This window comes from Dromiciops gliroides, chromosome 1 (genome assembly GCF_019393635.1).
Source record: "Dromiciops gliroides isolate mDroGli1 chromosome 1, mDroGli1.pri, whole genome shotgun sequence".
Classification (NCBI taxonomy): Eukaryota; Metazoa; Chordata; class Mammalia; order Microbiotheria; family Microbiotheriidae; genus Dromiciops; species Dromiciops gliroides.
Window position 1 is genome coordinate 224406900 of NC_057861.1, and position 23892 is coordinate 224430791.

At 39.4% G+C, this 23892-nt stretch overlaps 1 protein-coding gene across 1 annotated transcript in view; it reads right to left on the minus strand.

Moving 5' to 3' along the window:
- Positions 1-23892, minus strand: part of MTCL1 (microtubule crosslinking factor 1) — a 167925-nt gene that overhangs the window by 60681 nt on the left and 83352 nt on the right. The window contains 3 exon segments of the mRNA XM_043979597.1: positions 4038-4193; positions 5337-6725; positions 13941-14000. Coding sequence (XP_043835532.1) covers positions 4038-4193; positions 5337-6725; positions 13941-14000 — 1605 coding nt within the window.

Genomic DNA, 23892 nt, shown 5'->3' on the forward strand with positions numbered 1-23892 from the left:
CTCATTGGGATCAGTTCACTCTGAAATGAGTTTTATAAAATGATTTGGTAATGACTTGTATGTGAACGTGTCTAAACTTTGTTTTCTTTGGTCAATCTAACAACATAAAGTTACAGTGTTCATAGGCTCATAGATTTAGGGCTAAAAAGGACCTTGTAAGAGATTGCTATTTCAATTGACTCATTTTACAGATGAGGAAACTGAGGCTTGGAGGGTTTAAATGATTTGATCAAAATCACATAGACTCTGAACAATAGAGGGGTCTTGAACTCGGGTCCTCTGAGTTCAAATCCATGTTCCACTGCACTAAGCTGTTTCCTTCTTGTTCATAAGATGACTGTAAATACATGTAGTTTTTTCTTCTTAGGCAATTGAATTCAGAGTTGCAAACTGTTTACACTGACGCACACAAATGTATTCATAAATACATATAAATATAAATAAATGGAGTAGACCTGTAATTTCACTGGTATAAGAAACATCCAAATGAGGAAATGCCCTTTGCCAGATGCAAGTCAATGCCTCTTTTCTGAAATGGATAGTTTTAGAGAGTTGTCTAGAGCAGTAGTGTCAAACACACAGCCTGCAGGATTAAAATGTAATTGGGAAACATTTGACAAAAGAAATAAAATTACAATAGAAAATAGATAATGTTAATATGTGGTTTTCCAAGTTAATCTGTGGTCTGTTGGTATCATTATCCATTATAATTTCTATTTGAGTTGAACACCACTGATCTAGAGTACCGAAGGATTAAATGATTTATCTAGGATCACTGAGGTCACAATATAAGTTTGAGGCAAGACTTGAACCTAGGTCATACTTGTCTCTTTCCCACATTCTCTCCCCCCTCCTCTCTCTCTCTCCTCTTCTTCTCTGTCTTCCTCTCCCCAGCTCTCCTCTCTTCATATGCATATATGCAAAATAGATACATCTTCGTTATTTTAAGAATGAAAATACAATATTCTTCTCACCCAGTTAAAATATCCATATAATACAAAACTGGAAACTCTTCTTTTCCCTTGAATTAAAGGCTAACTAAACACTCTCTTCTACACCTCTCCTCTCTCTGAGGGAATGAATATAGAAGGTACTTGACAAATGCAATTAGAGAAACCAATAATAAGACTTCAAGTAATTTTGGAAAGCTGTCTTACTTGGCTGAGCTAAGGGTGCTGTAGACCAGAATTGACATATGGGAATTAAGGACAAAGCGCTAAATCAAACTCACAAGCTCAAATCAGCAGCTGGCTTAAGACAGACCTTGACAGTTGTTTAGCTGCAGCATCAGATACAGTAAAGAAAATTGCTGGCTTTACAAATAGGTTTTTTTGTAGCTTACACTCTAGGTGCTGAGTGTAAATATTGGCCTTTGTTCCTCAATTACCATAGTAATCTTGGAGAGGTTGGACTACACACATGGTGGTGACTTGTGATAATCTTTTATTTTTCAGCCTATTTATTTGGCAGCTCCATTTATTCACTATTTCTATCACAGTACAAGCAAGAACAATCATTCTCCACAGTGGATATAATCACTTCCAGACAACCTAGTCAATTTGGAACCAAGAATTTTAAAGTGTTTTTTTTAATATTTAATGATATTTTGGCAAGCAAACATTAGCTAATAATGTTGTCAGAGTGGCATTTAATAGTTTTCCCCTCTAAGTTATACACACACATATACACATATATGTATATGTATATATATATAAAGATACAGATAAGGTGCCCATCTGAGTTGGTGAAGGGAGTTTTCACCCTGGGAGTTCTCCATAGCCAATGCAATCACATGTCTGGACCAAACAACAACAATGAAATAAAAATAGAAAGCTAATTACCTTGCCCTGAGGAGCCTGGAGATCTTTAATAGCAGTAAAGGTCCCGCTCTGAGATAGATTGGGGATACAGTTCTGATTTAAAATTTGGAAAGGTACCTTCCATTGAATTCCACCTACCAACTCACTAAAGATTTATCAAGACTCCGAAGTCATAGAATATAAGAGCTTGGAGAGACCTTAAAGATCAAATCACCAGATAGATGTATCAAGTGTAATATTGCTGCTAATTCAAAATCTAAGTAAGCACCATTCTTGACTAAAGGACCTGGGTTGGAATACAGATTGATCGAAATTGGAGGATGAGGAGAGTCAGGGGGATTCAGACCCCTGAACTGCATAGAGATCCCAATCACCCTAGCTCCTGTGGCTAGGATGCACCTGAATGAGTATCCAATTTCAAGGCCAAACAAACAATTTTTAAATGTTTCACAAAATAAATGACAGATCCTCATCCTGGGGAATGTTTGTTTTTGAGGACCTTTCCTTGCAAAATTTGGAGATGTGTAACTAACAGGCGGTGTCTGCGGTATCCATATGATGGTTTTGTTCTTGCTCATCTGCTAAGGCTAAAGAAAAGCAATGTGTGTTGTAATGCATTGCATGTTAACAGAGGAAACTTGGTAATGACAAGCACTTGGCTTTCCAATGTCCCCTGACTATTCCTTGGGGCTGACTCAGATATGCTTTTGTTGGTATAGATGAGACTTCCTGGACAATCCCAAGGCCACTTTTCCTTGAATCAGACAATCCTCCACCATGCCACCAAGTGCACACTTCCCTCCACCTTTTCTAGCTTCTCTTTATTTGCCATCTTTTCCCAAGAGAATGTAAGGTCCTTGAGGGAAGGGACAAATCTTGCTTGTATTTCTTTATGTTCCCATCAGCCTAGAATACCTCCTGGCACAGAGTAAGTGCTTAATAAATTTTTATCTGTCTATCCTTCTCCTGGTTGGCCCCCTATCCATATTAGGACAACATTTCTTTCCAACAACCCAGAGTTTGTGTGGGGGTACTGCCACTGTCAAGTCATGTAAATATTTTATTATTTACTGAGCCACAAAGGGCTGATGTAGGGAAATAGAAATATTGAAACATAAATATTTAATGTCAATTTAAGATATGTTGCCCCATATCTTCTCCTGAAAACTGGACCATCAAATATTAGCCAAAAAGCTTAACACAGAAACAAAAGTTTCCCCTAAGGATCTCTGCTCCCTGTGTTCCCTCATTTTACAAAGGCAAGCAACAATTTGCCTTCCAGCTACAGGCTGATTTTCTGTTACTTGTGTTCTCAGATTAGGATCCTCTGTTTCCCTCCTTCCCTTTGTCCTTTCAGAATCAGCAATTAATGCTCTTGGGGCTGAATAATGCCATCCCCCTGGGAAGTGATAATTAAAATCTTTGACAAAATCTGGAAGATGTGACTATCCCTTTTCCTTTTAGGATCTGTTGGTTGGTCTGATGCCACCAATCAGCTTTCTTGCCTCTGACAATGTCAATCCCAAAGTTCACAGTACCCCTCAGGGAAATTTTTTTTTTAATCTCCAGATAGAATTACTTGCTTCTTGTAGTTTTAATTTACATGGCTGTTGGCAAATGTTCCTTGACAGATACAGAAGCACATAGTGTGGAGAGATTCATTCACATGGGGTCTATTGGGACAGCTGCAGGGTTGAAAGGTCCAGAGGATATTCATGTCCTTTTCCACAGCCCTGCCCTGATCCTGTCAATTTTCAGAAGCCATGCAACTTGTCAGGCAGCATTTTATATTGCCCAAATTTACAATTAAAACGATATTTAGAAGAAATCTTTTTCTAAGAAAATTCAGGCTCTTATTTTCATCCTGACTTCAGCTATCCTAGTGCTTTTGAATCAGTTTCACTTGTCAAATGACATACACAGGTATTAACTTTACCTGAAAATACCGTATCTGGCACAGGAAATGAAGTATGTGATGTGGTAAACTCTGTTTAAATATAAGAATTAGTATGTCGAAGAAAACATGTATTCACCTCTGGTCGTCCAGAGCCACATATGGATTTCCCTAGAATTTTCCTCTGATCGTTTATATTTTTAGTTTTATTTCCCAAAACTACAAGAGTTACTAGCTCTTGTTTTGCCATAGCAAGATGGAATGAGATGGAAGAAAAGGTTTGGTGGGGAAATGTTGTTAGGAAGACTTGCTCTGACTCTGACCTCTAGACTGAAACAGCCTTTGTCTCCTGGCCTGTAGATTTTAATGTCTCCATCAGCTCTGCGGTGTGGTTCGGTAGCTGTTCGAAGGCGGTGAATCTCTCGCTCCTCTCCACGGTCTTGATTGGGCTGCCACTCCAACTGATCCCTCAGTTTGGACTGTTAGGTGCATGTGCATTTTATAACATAAACAAAGAACAGGAGGGAAGGGGAGGGAATAAAGAAAGCAAAAATGGGTAAAGGTAGACAACTGGAAAAACTACAAGACAAAGAAAAGCGTGAATAGAAAAACCAACTTAAACACAGTGGCGTAAGAGAGTGAAGAGAACAGAACCAAAATGAAGATGAGCAAAATGATGGGCTGAAACATCTGAAAAGCAAACAGAGAAAGAGAGGAAAAAAAAGAATGCAAACACTGGTTATGAGGCGCATGCAATGGGGGATGCATGAATCAAAGAATCAACAGCAAGCATAGTTGTCATGAAGGATACGGGTAACAAGGCTCTTCCTTCCTTACTTGCGCTGTGAAGCAAAAGCCATAATCCAGGGTGATGGTTTTGACCATTCACCCAAGGGTGATGCCTTGAAAAGTAGTCCTTTGCTGGCTGACATTCCTCCCTCACTGTGCCCAGGTCAGGGGGAGGGGAGGGGAGCGGGGAGCAAGCCGTCAACAGGATTGTTCAAAAAAAACCATCATCCTCTCAGAAATTTTGTTCCTCTCCCCCCATTTTATACTTTTCTTTTCCTCCAGTGGGAGTGGACAGGCCTGGGGTAGGCATTGCTTTTTGAGATCTGTGCTTCGCCCCTTCTAGTAACGAAGCCAAGAAAGATTCAAATGCTTGTTAGTAAGTCTGCTAATTATCCTGACTGCAAAAAAATAAACTGAGTTTGTGTTTGGTTTTCGTTCCTCATTGCTTCTTCATCAGGATTGCAGGTGGTGGGAGACCAAAAAGAGGAAAAGAGGAAAAAATCACGTTGATCCCTATATAAGCTTCCAGGGGGATTTAGCCTTGTATCATGAGCCTTTGGAACCCAAAGTGGTTGAGTAGTTAAAAAAAAGAAAGAAAGAAAGAAAGAAGAAGAAAAAGGAAAAGAAACCAAAACAAATGAAAAAAAAAAAACAAAAAAACAAACACCCAACCAATGTAAAGGCTTTGGTTGATCTTTCAGGCTTTAATACAAAAAGCAAGTTTGAAATCATAACAAAGCAGCCGTGAGTAGAACAAACTCGAGAACAGCAATGCCAGCGAGAAGGAAAAACAGCATAAGAGAGTGGGGAGGCAAACCAAGGAGCCCCCTTACCTGGAAGTCTGTGATTAGATCCTTTCCCAAGTTACCAATAGGGGAGTCCCGGGACATGGAGGTCATGGTGGAGAGGAAGCTAGACGACTCAGTGAGGTGAGGCAGAGGAGAGAGGTCTTCCAGGTGTTCTTTGAGGCCCTCCTTCACCTGGTCCACCTTCTCTAGAAAAGCCTGGAGCTCCTTCCTAAAGATCTTCATCTTGGAGTTGATCGCATCCAACAATTCAGGTTCATTTTTGTCCCCTTCACTCGTCTCCCCTTCTCCCTGGAAACCCGATTCGGGGGAAGCGTCGCCTGTGACGTGCAGTTTGGCATCATACATCAGGCTGTCCGTGTCGGTGATGAGGCGCTCTACTGTCCTCTCCAACCTCTCCGCTACTTGCTTTATTTTGACCAAGGACTCTGTCTCCTGTTTGGCCCTCAGGAACTCAGCCGAGCACAGGTCGCTGGCCTCAGACGGCTTCCCGCTCCCAATGCCCGAGGTCTTCTCGCAGACATCCTCGGAGTCGCTCTCACCCCCGATGGGCCCCTCCCTCCTGGGCTGCCCTGGGCGAACGTCCTCTCCATCGCTCTCCTTCTTATCGTCCTCGCTCTCGGTGTCACTCTCTCCAGAGCTGGAAGGCTCCAGCCCCAAGTGAGTAGCCAGGTCATAGCGCTGAACGTTGGAGAGAAGCAACCGGTTTTCATACTGAAGTTTCATGACCTTCCCACTCAACTCGTTGATCTGCAGACGAGCGGACTTCAACTCTTCCTGCAGCATCCCCCCACTGCTGCTGCTGCTACTGCTGCTACTGCTGCTGCTGCTGCTGCTGCTACTGCCGCCGCCGCCCTTGCAGACGCTGTCATCCGGCCATACTGAGTCGGGGCTGGGTTCAAACTTGAACTTGTTCAGTTCGTGAGTCAGCTGCCTGTTGTGATCTTCGATCTCAGAGATGGAGCGCCTGAGCAGATCTGCTTCCTCTTCAACAAACTGAAGATGACGCCGCAGCTCCATGGATGATTCCACAGAGTCGCCATAAGGAGAGGTAGGAATGCTTGGGATGTGGTCCCGGCTAAGACACTCTTTCTCATACTGGCACCTCATGTCCTCCATCTCTGCCTTGATGCCACGGTTCTCCACTTCTAGCTCCACAATTTTCCGGCCCAGGATGTTGGCTTCTTCTTCAACTAACTTGAGTCTCAGCTTCAGTTCTGCCTCCCGGGTGCTAGGTGGCCCCCCAGCTTCCCCAGTAGGCAGTGGGCTGTCCACATCACCATAAAGGGACTTGTATTTTTGGAGTTCCTGTTCTAAATCATCTTTTTCCTTCCCGAGTTTGGCCATTTTTTTGCGCATCAGGGTGGCTTCCTCTTTGGCAAACTGAAGCTGGCATTTCAAGTCAGCACTGTCATCCTGCCAGGAAAGAACAGCCCAAAAAGAATTATTTTAAAATGTCAAAATTCTGTGTTTGGGGATAATTAATCTGCCTCGCAGCTTGCCCCCAACACACACATACTCACCCACGTGCAAAACACACACACACACACACACACACACACACACACACACACAGGCTTTCCATGCTGCTGGGCACTCAAGGAAAGTACAGGTGACTCCCTGGGTGAACACATTAAAAACCTATACTTTGTCTTTTTGTCACACAAAAAGCCCCCAACAAAACACCCCAAACCATGTCACCAAAAACTCCCATCCAAAACAGAACAGAGGAGTCAGGGAAAACCAAGCACATGGAAAACATTAAACAGATAATGAGCAAAGGAGAATAAAGACAAATGAAACCCAACATTGACCTGTAGCACCATGGATTCCACTGTCTTCCTCTCATTCTCCTTTCTCCTAATTAATTCATAAATCTAACTTAATGAGTTATCAGCAGCAATGATGGGAAGAAGGCTGCACCACTACTGGTGACTGGTACTGGACAGGCATCAGTTGATGCTGCTGTTTGGTTGCTGCTACTTCAACAGTGCTGGTAACGAAGCAAACGAGGAATTATCATTGCACAGATAATGGTGGCAATGAACAACTAGTAATTTCCATGAAGACCTGAGGCAAAATGGAGCCCAATGCTCTAAGACCTGGAGATTCAGGCAACTCATAATCTTGTTCTAGATATCTTTGATTTACTGAGAAACAGGGGGCAAATCACCACCAATTATGCCTATTTGACTGAGAAGCAGATGTCTTAGGAGACAGGTGCTGAATATTCCTGTTTGGACTACTACACCTATACTAGTACACCTGTATCATTGAATCTGTTTAATCAATAGTTTTGCCATCACTAATATTCACCTTTTATTGGAAGCCCTTCCTGACCACTTCAGCTGCTAGTTCTCTCCCTTTCCAAACCTCCTTACATTCTTTTTGCACAGATTCTATATATATTCATATAAGCACACATTGTCTTCCCAATTATAATGTAATAAATTCCTTGAGGGCAGGGACTGGTTTACTTTGCCTTATTTTCTCCAGTGCATAGCACAGTCCCTAGCACATGGAAGGTGACATTTGTTGATTGGTTGATTGCATATCACAGACAAAAAAGCCTGCCCCGCCCCATGTTACAGTAATGTAGTGAGGATAACAAATTAGATGATGCATGGATGTGCTTTGGAAGCCAAAGCGCCAAATAAAGATGAGTGAATTAGATTGTTAGTAGAAAGAACTCACTGCAAACCTAAACACTTGAGTTACTCACAAACCTTCGCCATGCATATGCAACATCAAGTACTTTGGTTAGGTTTCTTTCCCTTTAGTTGCAGCAGGAAATTCAACTCAGACATCAGAGACAAGGAGCTAAGTGTCCTGTAACCTGAGGAAGAGCTCTTTAGACAATGCCTCTGGATTTTGAGAGGACTTTTGGAGGGTTGGCAAGGTGTAAATACTTAGTTACAGTGCAAGAAGACAACCATCAGCTATGATTTAACTCATCAAACTCCTCAATGCCTTCCTTGGTCAGCTGTGGAATTGGTCTTGACCAATGTTAAATGTTGTTGTTGTTTGTCCTTCACTTTTGGACAGCATAGAAAGATGATCTCTTGAAAGTGCTGGCTTCATCGGTAAAAACAAAAGGCTCTGAAGCTATGTGCTTTACTCTAGTGCCCTCGTGCCCACCTCCCACCCCACCTTAATCTCATAAAATAACTTTTTCATAGGTACAATTATCATTCAATGATGTCAGCAACAAGAAAAAAAGAGGAAATAGCCTCCTTGCTTTTCCTTGCAAAAGACACGCCATGTCCCCCTTGCCTGGAATTCTCTCCCTCCTCATTTCCATCTACTGACCTCTTTGGCTTACTTCAAGTCCCAGCTAAAATCCCATCATCTACCAGAAACCTTTCTGGATCCACCTTAATGCTAGTACCTTCCATCTTATAAATCTTCAATTTTTTTCTTGCCTTGTCTCTTCTTGGTCTGAAGTCCAGTATTTACCAAGAAAGACATATTGATGATATTCTTTGAGCCACATTCTCTTAGCATATAATCTGTATTCTGAGGGAAGAGAGGTGGGGAAAAGCCCTCTGAACAGGTGACAATTTCCTCAGGGAATTGGTATGACATGGAAACACTCATAAAGTAGTTAACTGGTGCCTGCATGGTCTTAGAAAAGTTAATAATACATGTCTATACCTAAGGTCAATCAGGTTTAAGATTATTTTGCCATAAATTCTTTGCTGGGCACCAAAAGATATATATCTCTTTCCTTCCTCTTCATCAACAAAAACACATACCCAATAAACTGACTACCCATGTCTGAAAAGATTCAAGGAAAAGAATTACAGACCAGCTTATAAAACTGCTCCATTCAGAAAGCATAACCTAGTACTATTTGTGTGTTCCCTCCCTGTAGCACTGCAATCACCCTTTTCTGCTCACTTTAAGATAATTTCCTCACTTCTTTGAAATGAGTTTGGGTTTTTTATCTTTTTTGGAGGGGGAAGCAATATTTGGTGGGAAAATGAAAATATTAGGCCTACCTCCTTCTCTTAGAGCCAGCAAGACCTGAGATAAAATTTTGTTTTGGATACTTATTAGCTGGATGATTCTGGACAAGTCCCCTCTCAGCCTTAGTTTCCTTGTCGATGAAAGATAGGGACAGGTCTTATGATTTCATTGGTATAGAAAACTCTGAGGAGAAAAAACTCCCTCTTATCAATTCAAGTCAGCACCTTCTCTTCAATTTATAGTTTTTAGAGAATTGCTAGAGGACACTGAGGCTTGCCCATGATGACACAGACAGCATATATCAAAGTCAAGACTGGAACCTAGGTCTTATTGACTGTAATTGCCTCATCTACAAAAAGGGGAATTATCAATAATAGCACTTATTTCAGAGGGTTGCTGTGAAGACCAAATCAGTTAATAAATGTAAAGCACTTTGAAGATCTTAAAGTATTATATAAATGTTAGATTTTTAAAAAATTGTTATTACTATGTTCTTCAAGAGAGAGGTGAATGAATTTTAACTGTAGTCAAGTTCTTTACATACTTATCCAGGCTTAGCATACCAAGAGTTAATTTTGTCAGGAAAAAAATAAAAAGAATTTCTGTGACCAAAGAGTAAACAATTCCCAGATAGTTACTTATTCAGAGGTAAAATATTATGTTATTGGTGCTGCTGGGAGAAGTGAAATTTTAAAATAAATCATATAGAATGGCTTAGATGACTATCAATATTCAATACCTACCATAAAAGTAAAATGTTAAGTTACAGTCCACTAGAGAAAATGCACTATACTTAAAAAAACAAAACAAAACAAAATAGTATCAGAGCTTTCTGAAATAGAACAAACAAAAACATGTGTTTATTTTCATTTTCTTAAAAATAGAACTGTGAGTAAACCAAATACCACAGACCATAATATATATTCCCAAATAAGGATTCTATTTTGCAGATGGAATCATGGAGTTGAAGTGAAGAGAAATGGAGATAGAAGAGCTTTATGTGGTTTTATAAATAAGTAAATTTAGAAGTCAGCTTCATGTGGCAGACAAAGAAGGCATCATGGCTCCATCATTGATGTCACAATTACTGTCCGACTTTGGGAAATTACTTAAATGACTCCATGCCCCATCTTCCTTGATTCATAAATAAGGACATTCACACTCTCATGCACTTTAAATATCTCATCTTCTGAGGATTCTCTTCTTATCACTTTAACCTAATATGATGTGGAGAGTCTGGCGAGAAGGCAAATGTCATTAACTAGATACGTATAATGGTACAAGTATCCATAGTGGCATCGTGTGTTTTAGTTGTATCACACCTTCCAGGGTAGCAGGGGTAGGCCCCATGATCATCTCAAAGATGGGCTCTAGGAGCCAAGATTGGGGGCCTCACAGGGGACACAGTTTGGGATAGGTTTCCTGACCATTTTCATATTTCAAGGATTTGATCTCATTGAGGTAGTTACTTTCACCATTGATGCAGATAGAAATCCTCTACACACATTAGTCAATGGTTTGCTGTTAACCAGGAGCCAGCCCTCTGGTAATAAGCTTTTTTCTGAAGTTAATTAGGTCCATCCTCAGACAAAGCACAAACTCTATTTCTGGGCCCATAATAGAAGTTTGTTTTGTTTTGAACTTGGTAGACTCTTCTTGAGCTTATACTTTGCTTCTATAGCCTTTGAGAAATCCGGGCCACCTTCACACCATGCTGAGGCATTGGAGTGGGCCTTTAGTTATGACAAAGCTTCAGTCCAATCCTGGGATGGTGCTGAGGGGTGAGTAAGTGACAAGGGACGACATACTTAAGAGTAGGGCTACACCATAGAGACCCTCCTCAGCTCTGAGGTGACTCTAAAAAGCCCCAAGATTTCCCTAAGGCTGCAGGTATTGACCAGAAAGTCCTTAGGAGATCTCAAGACAGCAGTCTTCCATCAAGTCTGGCTCATCCTAAAAAGTAGGGACAAAATGAGTCCTACATTTGCCCCAGAGTTCTGAATCTCTTTGGGAGCTACAGAGTGATTTGAACCTCCCTAAAGTAAACTCTAGGCCAGGGTCTCTTAACCTTTTCTTTGTCTTGGATCCCATTGATGGGTAAAATCTATATAACCCCTTCTAATGTTTTTAAATGTATAAAGTAAAATATATAGAATTAGCAATTATATTGAAATTCAATTATAAAAATAATAAACAGAAACAAACAAACAACAAAAAAAACCAAGTTCACCCATCCCAGATGGAGAAGCCCAGACTTAGGACAAGCACAGCCCCATTCTGACCTTCCTTCCTTCACTTGTAGGCTTCCCAGCAATTGGTCACCAGATTGATCCCCCTAAACCTGCATTGGATTAAATCCACAGCCTTGTACTTAACTAGAGGGGCTAGGGAGAGGAGGGACTTTTTGCTAAGGATACCAAGGGACTCAACTTTCATCTTACTTGATGACTGATTAAATGTCTTCTGTTCCTTAAACAAGGATTTTCTAAAAACATTAGGCACGCTAACTCAAGAGAAAGGCTCGCCAAGTAAGTCTTTTACAAACCCCATGTAGGAGTCCACAAAAAAGACCCTAAGCATTCTATGTAGCTGAAAGGCACCCCTTCAAGAGCCAACTCTTTTCTTTTCTTTCATTGCCAGGTTCAGTAAATCTGCCAGGTGTGATGGCAGACAGGGAGGGCCCATGACTTTTGTTACAGTCAATGTGTAAGGAAAAGGGAGACATGAGGGAGTTCATAGTCAGTCTGCTCAGAATGGAGGAGAAGAAAACTGCAGGACAGATATTCATTCAATAGGGGAGAGCAGGCATGAATCAAAACCTCAGTAAGAGGCAGCAGGTGGTCTGGATAGCCATCTTATTTTGTAATGGAGAACTTTCCCAACCTCTGCCAGACTCTGGGGGTAGGGCCCCGGCTCTCTAAGCATTCCCAGGTGCTTTAAACTCAAGAATGCCAGGCTCAGGTTTCAAGAGCTCATCAGATATGCTTCAGGAATGCAGTATGAAGGCAGAAGACTCAATCAAAGTTTGCACATGGTACTATTCCTTTTACGGGCAGGAAAATGCAAGCATGGTATGGAGGGTGATACACACACAAGACCGACACCACCACCGCCACCACCATCACCACCACCACCAACGGAAAAAGGTCTTGCCAAGCAACAACAATATATAAATCGATGTATATATTATTTGGCTTGCAAGGCTGATAGCAGGGCACCACCTACCAGCACCCCAAGCAGCACTGACTGCTCACACTCCTACCTTGCGCCGGGGAACCAGTTTCCTTTGTGCTTTGGCTCCTGCCCTGCAGTTCCCAAGACGTTCCATTCCTCCAGTCTGCTAAATAGAAACTCCTTTTCTCAATAATACTGTCAGGTGGAGCATGACTAAAAACATTCCCCTTCCAATTGCTTTGGAGCCCTCCAGAGCAGTGACACATCTTTTCTTTCCCTCCTCCATTAGGAGTCGAATGAAAAGCTCGACTCTGTCTAGTTCATAATGGGCTGTAATTACCCTGTAAGGACCAAACTCTTTCCTGACAAAGAAGCACTAAGTAGAAAATGTGTTCCTAGCCCATGAATATTTAAGTCCCAGCAGCAGGACTACAGCTAAATTCTAATTTAACAATTATCCCTGGCTGCACAACCAGGTTTTCTGGGGGCAGAGGGCGTATAAAATTTTTCAAATCTGCCACATTCCTGTTGTTCTGCCAGGATTTTGGGGCTACTGAAATAACACTCTGGGGATAAGTAGTTTGGAGAATGAGGAAATCAGAGAAAAGAGATATGTGCAGGGGGGCATCAAGGGCTGGGGGTGGACAATCCACCTCACATGGAATTATGACATCTCTCTAATTACTACTGGTTCTTGGAGCCCTGTGGGTCAATATCTCAGTAACACTTTTGTTCTATCAACCACCCAACGGGAGTGGAACCCCCCTCAGAGGAAAAAGAAAGAAAGGAATTCAGCAAAACAACCAGAAAGATTTGTTTAACCAAGGGCATATCCACATAGGGCAGACTGAAATCACGATAATTCTGTTTCCTTAATTTATTGAACAGTTCATCAACAATATAACACACTGTGCACCTTCTATGTTAGAATATGCCCAAGACAGTGTTTCACAATTGCTCATAAAACTATGGGAGCTGATGATATATTGTGTGAACTACTTTTGGTGCCAAAATACTTGTTAACCAAGGGAATAATAACCAATACTTGAACACCAATTTTCAGTCCTTCCAGGCCTTGAGCTATGATGCTTAGTTGCAAAATATTATTTTTTTTCTTTCATGAATAACATCATTGACTAATTATAGCCAGAAAAGGAAACAAAAGAGATACTCTCTGTTGTTTTGAAAGAGTGAGTCTAAAACCTTCAAATGGGTAAATGATAGGTTTTATTTAAATTTTTGATAGCTCAGGTGACACTTTTAATTGTTTTTGTTTTGTGGGGCAATGAGGGTTAAGTGACTTGCCCAGGGTCACACAGCTAGTGTCAAGTGTCTGAGGTCAGATCTGAACTCAGGTCTTCCTGAATCCAGGGCTGGCACTTTATCCACTGCACCACCTAACTGCCCCCTCAGGTGATACTTTTAAAGAAGATTTTAAATGAAGGGGTTTCCTCATTCTAATTAATAAAAAATATAGCATTTACTTACCTGGTTGAAAGTTTTCTTTTCTTTGTGCATTTCCCTGCTGCCCCTTCTCTTCAGAGTACTCTAAAAGGAACATAAGTGACATTGTTTTACTAGCAAATAACACACCAAGTGCAGGATTCTATACTTGAAGTCGAAATTATATTATTGCTACTAAGCTGACTTAGTGAGAGTATGTGATTCAACAAACATTTATTAAACCTCTATTATGTGCTAAGAATAATTTTAGATGCTCTGGATAAAAGGATAAAAATGAAAATAGCCCTGCCCTCAAGAGGCTTACAATCCACTGGAGGAGGAACACAAGAAAGGTAAATGCAAGCTAATGCAAAGTAATTTCAAGAGAGGAGGAGCACAAATGAGTAGGGAGATATGCAAAGGCCTCTTGTAGGCCATAACAGGCCTGTGCTGTTAGAAGTACATTATTTTTTTCTTCTTGGAAAATAAGAAACTCATTAAAGTGTTGCTTAAAGGCAATGTAATCTGTTCTATGAGGCCCCGATAAAATAAAAACTTCAAAATCCTCTTGTATTGAGAGAATTTGCAAAAGAAAAGAGAAAATGATATATTGCCGACCTTCAATCATCAACATTAATGAAGAGAAATAAGACATGATAATCAAACTAGTACTACTGCTAATAATAATAATGTCAGTTTTAAGATGTATATTGTGATATTTGGGCAGTTGGCTTGTTTTCTTAATTAGGTTTTGCTTCAGCTATTACTTAAACTAGCTGATAGGCCTAAGAAGGGGAATACTTCCTCATAAAGCAGAATCTGCACAAATGTGATTAAATGTTAACTGATTCATACTAAATAATATATTTCATGATAGGAGCTGGTAGAGAGCAATTTAGAAATCCAATTGAATTCAAGTCCACAAGCATTTATTAAGCACCTACTCTGTGCAAAGCCATCTAAAGTTAAGTAGCCCTGTGCATAGATCATAGATCTTGAGCTAGAAAAAACCTCAAAGGCCATTGGCCCCAACCCTTAAATTTTACAGATGAAGAAACTGAGGCCCCAGGGACTCAAGTGACTTGTCCAAGGTTACCAGGCAGTTCCTCTGATTTCAGAACTGGTACCTTTCCCAAGGCATCTTGGTGCTGGACTCAGCTGGTAAACTTTGTCTTTGGTGCCATTGGTCTGAACTCTTGGTAGGGTTTTCCTACCACTTTGGTACCTTTCTCCAACTTTGAGGTGGACCCAGGGCCCTCTTTTTTTTGTGTGAGGCAATTGGGGTTAAGTGACTTGCCCAGGGTCACACAGCTAGTAAGTGTTAAGTGTCTGAGGCTGGATTTGAACTCAGGTACTCCTGACTCCAGGGCCAGTGCTCTATCCACTGCGCCACCTAGCTGCCCCTACCCAGGGCCCTCTTGATCTTTCCCTTTCCCTCCTCCCCATTAGAAGCTATTATTAGGAAAGGATCCAGTGTAAAATTTATATTATACATATATATGTAAATACATTTGAGAATAATTTAAATCAGTGTTACCTCTCTCATAGACATTTCTTTCAAAATCTTCTAATTATGGTGTGAAGGGTTTTGTTCTTTCTTAGGTGATTTCAAGCAACACCAGTGAAGGAAATTACAGCAAATAACCCACCTACTTCACATATGTTTAAAGATGATCAGAACTAAATACTTAGGAAAGAAACTAGTTGGCAAAAGATAACTATTGGTAAAGGGACCAAGGAGAACATAGTAACCAGCTTAGGGTGTTGGAGAACTTGGCTGTAAGGGAAGCAATTTCAACCTGAACCTGAAAAGTGGTGGTGTTGTTTGAAAAGCTACTTGGAAATTGTACCAGAAGATTGAGAGAGAGAGCTCTCACTGGCTTGGTGGATAGAAGTAGACTTGGAAAAAAAATGTACCAGAGATAGCATTGAAGCCACCAAACTTCCTGGTAGACCCAGCCAAAATGAGTATTGACAGCTAGATTTGGTAATTTTACTATATCCCTATGGTTTTAATTTTTGTTGTTATTCAGATGTGTCTGACTCTTCATTACCCCATTTCGGGTCTTCTTGGCAAAGATAATGGAGTGGTTTACCATTTCCTTCTCCAGCTCATTTTACAGATGAGGAAACTGAGGTAAACAAGGATAAGTTACTTTCCCAGGGTCACACAGTTAGTAAGTGTCTGTGGCCAGGTTTGAACTCAGGAAGATGAGTCTTCCTGACTCCGGGTATGGAACTCTAGCCAGTTAACCACCTCGCTGCCCTAATCCTATAGTTTACCTACCCATATAAAGTCTGTACCTCAAGATGCTCAAACTCAAGGATGAAGTAGTTTATTGTTCTCTAAATAAAGAAGACAGATATGGAAGACAAATAAGAGGTTATATTTTCAAAAAGGAATCCACTTAGGTGGTGACAGTATTCAAAACCAGTAGTTTAGGGTTTAAATCATATATCAGTGTCAAGGGAACAGGGAGGTTTGGAATTCCCATGGTATTTCTTCATCTGCTCCCAGTGAAAGTAACAAAGATCTAGCAGAAAGGTCATTGGCTAAGAAATGGGTCGGTCAAGTTTCAGTTCCTATTCTGCCACTAACAACTATGTGAACCCAGTTAAATAATTTTATTTCTCTGAGACCCAATTTCCCCAACTGTCAGTTCTCTCAAGTCAGTCCTTGCTGTACATTTCTGTGATTCTACAAGCTCTCAAAGTAATAAGTATTTTTTAATGAAATAGAAAAATGAATTAGCAGGTGCCTGGGACAAAAAATCTCTGGGCCTCCAAGCTGAAGCTGATTTAGAGGTATGAAAGAAGCATGCTGCATATGCCATATAATTTGAATAAATGAATAGGGTTTTGGGGAGGATTGGGACTAGACTTAAGATTTCATAGGTTTAGGGAATCCCTTCCCTATACCAGTGAAGGTTGAAACTTTCTCTGCAATTTATCATCTTAGGGACTTTCCAGGGCACTAGGAGGGTATGTGATTTTCCAGTATATGCCAGAAGGGCAACTTGAACTCAGGTCTGGCTCTCTATCCACTATGCCACACTCTTTGTTCTTTTCCAGTGTACTAAGACTAGGGCTGTTGACCAGACACAGTAAGGCAACATGGCCTTCATTCAATAAGGCATTATAATATGCTTCTGTCATGAATCCAGTCATGAAATAGACACATCAGTAACTGATTAACCAAAATTTAGTGCTATTGTGACATTGCAAATACCTATGTAACATGGAGCAAAAACTAAATAACTAAAAGCAACTTCATAGTCCTAATAAATCTAATCCAGTTTCTATGTTCTTAAAAAAAGTACATCCCACCAATTCCTCAACAAATACAACCGGCTAGAGTCCAATAGTTGAGTGGAACTCAACCAGGGCTATGCTGGAGCCATTTTGATTGATGCAGGTTGTTAAATTTTCATTGTGAGCATTTATACCTGGGAGATTGGCAAACACAACAATTCAGGTTTGATTTAAAGTCTTGGCGACTGACTAGACTTTATAAGTGAAACTTAAAAGGGAATCAGTTGGGCATTTGGGTGGCACAGTAGATCAGACACCAGCTCTGGAGTGAGGTAAGACCTGAGTTCAAAACCAACCTCAGACATGTATTAGCTTTGTGACCCTGGGCAAGTCAAGTCACCTAACCCCTGATTGCTTCTCCTTTCATTCCCCCTAACTCCCAAAGAAGTGCATCAGATACACTTTTCCCCCTAGAGATAGTTAAATCCCTAGTATACCTCTGTTCTTAGCTCAGAAAAAGATACTTTTTAACCTCTGAATTTAAAGGGATGCTCTGACTCTGTGACTCTGTGAATCTACTTTTAAACCTGAGTCAGAAAAATGTTGGGACTCCATATTTGATGGAAAAAAGTAGATTTTTACAAATCTATTAATTGGCCTCAAAATTGGATGAGAAGAAGAGGGTATTACCACCCTCCAACTTTAGGTTCAAGGTAGGTAGCTGTGTTGATACTCAGAAAGATTCACAGGCCAGTCAAGTTTTATTTTCACTTTTTTTTGCCAAATGTGAAAATAGAGAAGTCAGGGTTGGGAAGCAGGCTTCCGCAAAATATATATTATTGCTGGGCAGGATGAAGGAGGGACATTTTGCAGACCCCTAAGTGACAGCCTGTACTCCTCTAAGAAGTCCTTTTCTCAGCTCTGGGGATACAGGTATTGGATAATCAGGCTGTGATTGCCAGGTGCCCTACTGGTCTCTAGGTCTCTGGACATATGGCTGAGTGACCAAATGCCAGGAAATTCCGGTGTCCCTTGTGGGAGAGCAGATTGTTGTTGTACCACAAGCTTGGGTCAAAATCGGGTACATCTTTAGCTCATCTGCTAAGAACTGTTTGTAATAGCTGAGCAGAAAACGCTGTGTTTCTGCTGCCCTGTACTTCTGGGCATGAGATAAACTGGGTGAATGTTATTCATGTCAATGCTACTTATCCCATTGGATGAATTGGGAAGTCATGGTCAAATTAAGGTCCTCAAAGAAGTATTATTCATATAATATATTGAGTGAATTGGGCCACAGAATGGGTAGAACTTCCAGCTAATTAAATCTACTCTTGTTACTTTAAGTCAATCACTGGCCAAAGATTCTGGATTCTTATGAGTGGGAAAGCCCCTAACAAAACACTGTTAATCAATTCTTAAACTTTTATAATCTTAAATTAGAAATTTCTTCCAGTGTTCCTCAAGTCATTAAAAAATCATCTTTCCTACTGAGGACAATTTGAGATAAGACAAAAAAATGTAATTTTTCTTGGACTAGATTAGTTGCCTCCTGACTGGTCTCACTAATGTGTCAGTACTCTCTCCCTCCTCAAATTACCCTGTACTTATATAGCTTTGGAAATGTCTCCCCACTATAGTAAATCAGATTTAGCGCTGGAAGGACTCTTAGAGACCATTTTAGTTCAACTTCCTCACTTTACATAGAAAGTGAGGAAATTCAGAAAGGTCAGATAACTTGCCCAAGGTCACACAAATAAAGGAAGCTCTGTCTTCATATCCCTACTGCCTTGCACAAATCTTGTGCTTAATAGATGACTGTTGAATTCAACTTTAAATCCATACAAGGTCTTTTCTGAGAATGGAATATAATGAAATAAAATAGGTAGCTAGATAATTGCTAAAACCTTCCTCATGGTATTTGCTGCCTGTCTCCTTAGCAAGCAAGTATGCTGCTTCCAAAAACTGTCACAAAAAAACTGACAAGCTGTTGAAGAGCATCTCAGGTGCCTCACTTAAAATTCAGGCTTAAAATAAAAGGCAAATAGCCACAGTTTGGGAAGTTTTAGATCATAAGTAAATGTGTGGGGAAAATAGGGCTTTGATAGAGGGGGAAGATTTTAAAGATGTTTTTAGATGTTCCCTCCCAAGAAATTCCTTTTTTTCCATGGCCTATTTATAGAACATAACCTGATTTGAAAACTTAAGATACATATCTTCCTCATTTATATAATCCTAGGGGTTTTTAACTTTTGGTGGATAATGGACCTTTTGGGCAACTTGGTGAAGCCCTCTCCTCAGAATGGTTGAGTGCATAATATAAAAAAAACATAAGCTCCAAAACACCCTATTATTAATAATTGTCTCACAATGCAAAGGGAAGTAATCAGAGACAAGGAAACAATATACACAATAGTCACAACAGTGCAAGTAGAATAGCAGTCCAAAAGAAATGTTGCAAAATTACAAAGAAAAAACCCATAAGCTTATAAAGGAAACAAAGGTTAATGAAAATTAAAAGAACTTTTTTTTCCTAATCCAAGTTCACTGACTTTCTGAAATATATTCCTACATACATTGTGAGTCCATGTATCCTGGATTAAGAACTTCTGCTCTAACTCAAATTCTCATTAGGATTTCATTGGATTTAGAAGATGATTCCTATATTAGCTTCACCTTTAGATTCAATCTCTTTCCTATTTTTAAAATACTTTGTTCCCTTTTTCCTTCATAGGTCCCTATACTCACTTTAAGACCTCTCCAGGGAAACACAATGAGTTTATTCCTCCAGATTAGTACATTTTGCAACAAAGTATGGTGTTTACAGATGCATTGCAAGAGCATATTATGCCTATGTAAAAATTTTCCTCTCCTCCCCACTTCTACATCTAGGTCTATAGGCATCCATTTGGAGGTATAACCCTAGAAAATTTTGTTGCAAGGACAACAGGACATTTGTGGGAATCAAATGAAAGGTGTGGAAAATACTTTGTAAATCTTAAAAGTCTAATGAAAATGTTAGCTATAAACCTTCTGAAGCTACCTACTGTGAGTTTATTGATAGTTCAACTTTCAAATCAACCCTCAAAGAATGAGGCTAATCATTATTTGGTAAAACTCCCATTTTTCTTTTCTTCAGTCTTTCAAATCAAAAACTGTTGTCAGGTGTTGTTTTTTCATTCCTCTTAAAATAATAACAGGAGGGTAGTCAAGGAAATTTTATAATGTGAGAACAGTTGTCATAGCAAATGAACCATTAAAATATGTCTGATCACTGTTACTAGGGTCATGAAAATATAAGGTGCAAGCAAAGTAAGAATTTCCAATTGATAGCAAGTTTCCCTAAATGATCTTACTCCCAAATGATATCGTGCTAATTTCATTGAGCACTGAAACACCACAAATTGTCCTTAGTAGAATCCACAGTAACATAAGAGAGAATGGTCTAACCATCCACAGCAGAAAAACAAAGTGCATGAAAACTGCCTATTGCTCAGCCTATAACATGTAGCTAGACAAGCAGATGACTGAATTAGTTCCTATGTTGTAAGGAGATAGTGAATTAGGCCTAGGACTGAGTAGTATGATGAGATTTGACTGGACTGCATTTGAAAAACTATGCAGTACTTTCACTGATCCAAAGTGGCTTCCTCAAAGTATCCCATCTCTTTAATACAATTTCTTTTCAGAGATGTTATTTCAAATTATGGCATCTCATGGCCCCAGAAAAAAACTAACCGACAATCTCTCTTAAGAAATTCCCTTTTCAATGAAAAGGTTCATGGTAAGGGTCTGTTCTATTGGGGGGATGGCCAAGTATATTATGCTATATAAATGTAATAGGATACTCTAAGAACACAAGCTATTATGCCCTAAGAAATAATGAAGTGTACTGTTTTAGAGAAACCTGGAATGACCTGTAGGAATTGATACAGAGAGAAGTAAGCAGGAAATGGAGAACAATTAATACAATGAAAAAAATTGATAAGAAAAACACATTTTAAGACATTCCAAACCATATGATTATCTCAAGAGATGAAGAAAAAAAGCCTTTGACACTCACTTATGCTAAAAGACTTTGCCAAGTATAGGCATAGAAGGATCTTTTTAATGTCATAAAAAGTATTTTTTTAAACCAAAAACAAGCGTTATGTGCATATGTAAAGTTTTCCCAACAAATACAGGAGTTAGCAAGAATGTACACTCTCCCCACTACTGTTTGATATAGTTCTAGAAATGCTGCCAGTAGAACTAAGTCAAGAGAGAAATTAAAGCCATAAATATAGGTAAAGAGGGGAAAAACTATTTGTATTTGATGATGATGTGATAGTTTACTTAGGAACTCTTAAGGAAGCAGCAAAGATACTAGTTGAGACCATTAATAGCTTTAGCAAAATTATAGGCTTCAAAAAAAACCCCGGAAAAATCAAGAGCATTTCTACATGATAATAAAGAAGTCCAAGAGGCAACAATATAAAGGGAGATGATATTCTAAATAACTACAAAATGCATAAAAAACTTGGGGATCAATCTACCACAACATACCAACTTTATAGATTCAAGTAAAAGGTGTTCCTTAAAGAAATAAAAAAGGAGCTGGAAGAACATTCAGTGTTCATGGTTGGGCTATGGCACTATAATAAAAATTATAACACTACCAAAGTTAATTTACAGTGGTAAGGTTATATCAATCAAATTATCTGGTACTTTACAAAACTTGAGAGAATGATAACAAAATTCATTTGTAGAAACAAAAGATCTAGAATATCAAGACAAATAAAGGAGGTAGGATGAAGGGAAAAAGCACTTCTACACCTAAAATTATAAATCAGTACTCATCAAAAGCATTTGATATTGGTTAGAAAATAGAAAGGTAGACCAATGGAACAGAGTAGACAAGGGGGGATCATAAAGAATAGAACTCCGTAACTCAGTGTTTGATAAACCCCAAAACAAATTACCTAGGAAAGAAATCCCTATTTGAAAAAAAATGCTGAGAAAACTAAAGTTAAGTGGTTTGTTCAGGGTCACATAGCCATGAAATATCTGAGGCTGGATTTGCACTCAGCTGTTCCTGATTCCAGGTCCATCACATTATCCATTTCTACCTAGTTACCCATAAGATAAGAAGGGAAGAAGTTAAATAGAGGAGAAAAAAATCTTTGTATCAAATTTCTTAGAAAGGGCTTCAATATCCAAGATACAGAGATAAATGACAGAAATACCTAAGACCAAAAGTCATTCCTTAATATATAAGTGGCCAAAAGATTAGAATGGTTTTAAAAAGAATTGCAAGCTCTGAACAACCAGATGAAAACATGCTCCAAATCATTAATAAAAGAAATCCAAATCAAAACAACCTTGAGATTCCATTTTGCACCCTACAAATTGGAAATGATGACACAAAATGGGAGTAGTTGTTATCATAGGATTTGTGGAAAAAATAGGAAGGAAGGAAAAAGAAACAAAAATGAAGAAAAATAAAGAAAGGTTCATTGAGGCATCTTATTTTTTTTTAATTGCAGAGAAGAGATTAGAAGGTAGACCAGAAATATAAATAAGCAATACTGCTTTGAAAGCTACAGGCTGATTGATTATATACTTCAGAGGAAAAACAAGCTGTATGCAATAGAGTTTCATGTGCAACCCTTCTTTTTAATTCTACATATAGGAAAATATCTATTTTATTTGGTGTTTAGATTAAAAATTAAAATTTTTAAAGATCCACAGTGTCTACAAGTAAACCACAACACATTATCATTGATAGTTTTTACAAGAGAGTATTTATGCCAATAAATTACATCATTGAAGGTAGAAGTGACTGAAAAAAGTAGGGATATAATATATTGGGGATGCCAGCTTCCCAGTTTCTGTTTTCACAAAAAGATCATATCCTAGGCAAATAATACAAATGGCATAAAATGGATAACAGATGGTCAGCCTGACTGATACATTGCCATCTCTAAGATACTAAAAGAAGAGTAAGACTTCTGGTGTATCTGAATGGAAGATTTATGGGCAGATATATATATATATGAGTCACACAGGTTAAGGAGCTATGGTGGTATTGGGAATTATATCATGGCAGGCTATAGCCACAAAAATGAAAAAAATTTACCCATCCAAGTACCCAGAATGGGAGCTATACTTTTCACTCACAAATCACTTCACACCCACCAAATGATGTAATTGAGGTAAAAACCCTCTGGGATGGGAGTAGGGGGAAGACCCAGCCACATAATGCCAGGTTTCATAACAACAGCAATCCTCTTTTCGGGGGAAATTAATATGGTCCATTTTTTTGGCCAGTGCATTCACTGAACATGAATTTTAAAAATACTTGAGGACAGAATCCTTTTAAAGGGGACTTTAAAAACACAAGCTTGATAATCCTTCAGATAAGAGAACAAGCTTCAGGTTATGTCTGAGTCTCTTATGATGTTATAAAGAATAATGCCATAATGCAAAAAAAAAAAAAAACCAAACCAAACCAAAACACCCTTCCTTGTTTTTATCAAGTGCTTAATTTCATAGTAAGCTATCTGAAATTTGGAAATCATGGCTTCTCACTTGTAGCATTTTTCATGGCAGAGGGAGAGAGAGAGGGAGGGTGGGGGGAGAGAGAGAGAGAGAGAGAGAGAGAGAGAGAGAGAGAGAGAGAGAACGAGCAGGAAATTGAGCTAGAGGACTGTCGTCTCCTAGGCAGGATTAGCTTGGTGGCACTGATGATTATGAGATTACATTTTCA